This window comes from Buceros rhinoceros, unplaced genomic scaffold (assembly GCF_000710305.1).
Source record: "Buceros rhinoceros silvestris isolate BGI_N320 unplaced genomic scaffold, ASM71030v1 scaffold13789, whole genome shotgun sequence".
In the NCBI taxonomy this organism is placed as follows: domain Eukaryota; kingdom Metazoa; phylum Chordata; class Aves; order Bucerotiformes; family Bucerotidae; genus Buceros; species Buceros rhinoceros.
The window spans coordinates 1-3730 of NW_010429825.1; the positions used below are offsets into that span (position 1 = coordinate 1).

The window sequence follows — 3730 nt, forward strand, 5'->3', positions numbered from 1 at the left end:
GCGTACTGCAGCGCGGGCAGGAGGAAGCCGGTGAAAGGGGTAACCTGCTGCTTTGTCCAGCGGTGCCTGTCGGCCAGGATGCTGTGGAGACTGCGGGGGGAAAGCCGGGAGATCCGCAGGAGAGCGCCTGGCAAAGACAGCGTAAGCGCAGTGTTGTAATCACAACGGGGAGGCCGCCGCTCCTCACCTCGACAGCTCTCCCAGAGCATGCCGAGGGGTCCCTCCCTGCCCCTGTGCGTATCGCTCGCTGCAAGGTTCAGCTGCCTTTGCAGGTTTGGTGTTTCCAGGTTAGTGCTTGGAGTCTCCCAGTCCCTGGGTACTTCGATGGGAACAGTCGGGAGTGAATTAAGCGTTCCCACAATTGCCGTGCCAAAGCTGTTGCTGCTTGTTCCTGCTGCCTGTCCTCGTACAGCCTGGAATGCTGGGCTCACCACACGCTCATGTTTTGTGCCCGCTAGCTCTGTGGGGCCCAGAAGAATTCCCTTCGCCTCCCCAGGAGTACGCGCTGTAAATGCAGTGATTCAGGTTAGGCATGTGTGGTCAGGCCAGGTTGGTTCACACGGAGAGCAAACGTAGAACAAGAAGGAGTTTTGACTCATGTCTTTTGAGCACCATAGAAGGCATAAGCATGAGCAGAAGTTGTGAATGTGCAGGGAGGTGCTTGTGGAGCTGCTGCATGGGACTAGCACTCACCCCTGAATGAGATGTGGGTAGGCTGAGGCTGTGGGGCTGGTGAGCGGGAAAGCAGAGAGAGAAAGGATGGTAAACTAAATTGCAGAAGGATGGAGCGATGCCTTTAAGTCAGGGATTTCAAGCATCATGAGTCAAAGGGAAAGGGATTGGGGAGAATCAAACAGAGGAGACGTTATGATTGGGACAGAAGGCTAAATATAGCAGCCACGTTGGAAGGATATGAGTGTCCCGTTCCTGACCACCATTGTTCTCTGCCAGTGAGCGGGTGAAATCGAGCCAGTTACACACTCTTCAGCCTTCCTGGCATGTGTTTATTTCCTGCCTGTATTTCCATTCTCTCCCAGTCCAAAGGAGAAAGAATGGAAATGTTTTCCCTGGTGGGTGTTTGCTATGACCGTTTTTCAGGATTTTGCGTTCATCCCTGGAACACTCCTGGATTGTAAAGGTAGGCAGAGCAGGGAGTATTTCTGCTCTTTATGAAACCTCAGCTCGTCTGCTGTCCTTGCTTGTAGCCTGCCTTGTGTAACAGAACTGCAGTGGGAGCTATGGGAGGAGTGGGTCAGAGATCCACCGTGGCTTTTAGAGTAAACTTCCTGACTCCAGTTCTTACCTGGCCTGCTGAAGAATTTTGTTGACTTGTTCCAGGAGAAAGCAATTTGAGGAGGAATTCTTCCCAGGAGCTCGATAATACGAGCAACGTGATCTAGACAGAGGGAGGGAAAACGCATCTAGATACAAAGATTGTGACGTTTCTGTCAGTGAAATGAGTAAAACTGCTGGAGTCCTACCATCATCTCTGGAGAAATATTTCCCAGGTTGAGGATCAAACAGGCGCTCCCCAGTTGCCATTTCAAAAGCCTAGAAATGGAGTAGCGTTGTTAATTCGCTCACTGATTTGGAGGTTTTCTTCCCCATTAACTCTAGTTGTACCAATTTCCCTTGCTACCACCCAAAACTGATCCTAACCCATGCAACTACTCACACTGCTTTGGCCTGTACCATGGTGAAACAGCACCCTTAGTTCCACCAGGATGAAAAGCAGAATGTGCCTGATTCAGTCAGGACTATGAGATAACAAACGTGGAGCATGAACTGTCTTGGCTTAAACTAAGCGTGAATTTTATCAGCAGCACGCTTTCGCTCCAGAGTGGAAGCGTGCAGGCAGCCCTGCTTTCCTCCTCAGCCAGGAAAGTTTCCTCCCTGTGCAGCAGTTATAGGTGGGTGCTGAGGACATGCTGTCCCTGACCTCTTAGTGCCGGTCACCTCCCACGCACACCCGGTGTTGTCCCCAATCCTACCAGGCAGCCCACGCTCCAGATATCCGCAGGAGTGCTGTAGTCTAACCCAAGAAGCACTTCCAGGGCGCGGTATGGCTGGGTCTGTATCTCCTTGGAAAAAGGCTTGTACTGAAACAAGAACAGTCCCTTTGGTTAGTGTCCCTAAACGAGTAACGGCAATGCTTGTGGTCACGAGCTTGCCTCAGGGACAGGAGGACACTGGGCAGCGGAACTGAACACACATGCTAAACTCTGCGCAGGGCACGGCAGGCTCCTCCTCAGCCCCGCTGACACCAGGGTGAGTTTATCTCCCAACATTTCTCACAGAACACAGTTTTGATTTTCTACATTGTAGGGACTATCTGCAAGCTGAAGAAATGACCAAAGTTGACAGCGTCTGCAGGAGCCCAGTGCCCAGCTCTGAGCTGGGAGTGCTGAACATAACACCCCCCAAACTGGCATCCCTTCAGCACACCGAAATAGCTCTCCAGCTGTAAAAGGACAGACATGCAGGGCAGTGTGGAAAGAAGCACGCAGCACCCTGCATCGTCACAGGGCTGGGACTCGGAGCAGACTCACTGTCCAGCACGCACTGCCCAGATCAGCAATCTTCACGTCTATGCTCATTAAATCAGATTCCTCCAGTCGATTGCCAAGATCACCTCCTAGGTGGGAAGGACAGAGAGAAAGCGCGTCTTTCCAAACGAACAGATTCATGTTGCTTACTGCAGGAGGGGCATGCACGCCTGGCTTTAAAGATTTTTAACCTAGAAGGTCCTAAAACACTTTTTATGACCATGGTTTTTTGGGTGGTTTTTTTTTTAGGAAACACACAAGAAGGGCTGGTATCCAGTCAAAACCTAAGAGGACAGTTGGGAGGACAGTAGCTTGGAGTGGAGCAGTGCAGCCATGTACTCCTGTCCTGCTGCAAGGTTCCTCTAGCACCAAGGTTAAATTACTGTGGGCCGGGGGGAGAGCACGTCCTACCAGCACTAGTCAGACACAAAACATCTGTCCCGCCTCCTTAGCTTTCAGCAGCCCTGGCAGTCACAGACCTTGGACACAGCCTGCTCGGCAAGCACCAAAAAGGTTACATTTCCGTATGACCCCGGAAAAGGGTAGGTTTTGGTTTAGTGCTTTACAGTGAGCTGTCAGTCTGTGCCTGGTGTGGTGCCTTCCTGCTCCAAGCAAAAGTCTCAGTCACTTAATTTAGCGTTCCTCGATTGCCCCAGAGGTTGAGAGACAAATCAGCAATGGCATGGGAGAAATGCTCGTGGGAGAACATTGTGTGAGGATAATATCAGGGCTCTCATTGCTGGGAGATGAGCTGATCTCCTCAGAAACTCTCCAGCCCAACGTCTTATGTGATATTCTCACCATTCTCTGCAAATAAATTATGTCTCAAAAGAAGATTAAGAGTAGATACAAATCTCCCACCACCTCAAAAATACGGAATAAAGAGCAGAAGTGTCGTACGGCTTTTTGATCAAACCATTCTGTACGTAAGCCTTTCAGTGGCTGAGACCACCAGACACAAGGGAACTCTCCTGTACCTAAAGCTGTAAGAACGAGCTTCGAGGTTGTGGGGGGGCTGTTAACAGCTGCCCGTGGTCTGTAGTTGTCCTCCACCTGCAAGACCACAGCTCTGTAGGTGCCTTGAGTAGTTTGTAGCTACTCAGCCTGATGTTTGTATTAAGCAGAGCGAGGAGAGGCCGCTCAGCAGCAGAAGCTGGCGGTACTCTTGTATTGGCTGTTGCAGG

General features: G+C 51.0%; 1 protein-coding gene across 1 annotated transcript in view; it reads right to left on the reverse strand.

Moving 5' to 3' along the window:
• Window positions 1-6: 6 nt before the first annotated feature.
• Window positions 7-3730, reverse strand: part of LOC104499321 (SRSF protein kinase 2-like) — a gene marked incomplete at its 3' end in the record, with an annotated part of 12840 nt that continues 9116 nt past the window's right edge. The window contains exons 8-12 of the mRNA XM_010142811.1: window positions 2550-2635; window positions 1992-2099; window positions 1482-1551; window positions 1304-1396; window positions 7-127 (exon numbers count right to left, since the gene is read on the reverse strand). Of these exons, the coding sequence (XP_010141113.1) occupies window positions 7-127; window positions 1304-1396; window positions 1482-1551; window positions 1992-2099; window positions 2550-2635 (478 nt within the window). The remainder of the gene's footprint in view (window positions 128-1303; window positions 1397-1481; window positions 1552-1991; window positions 2100-2549; window positions 2636-3730) is intronic.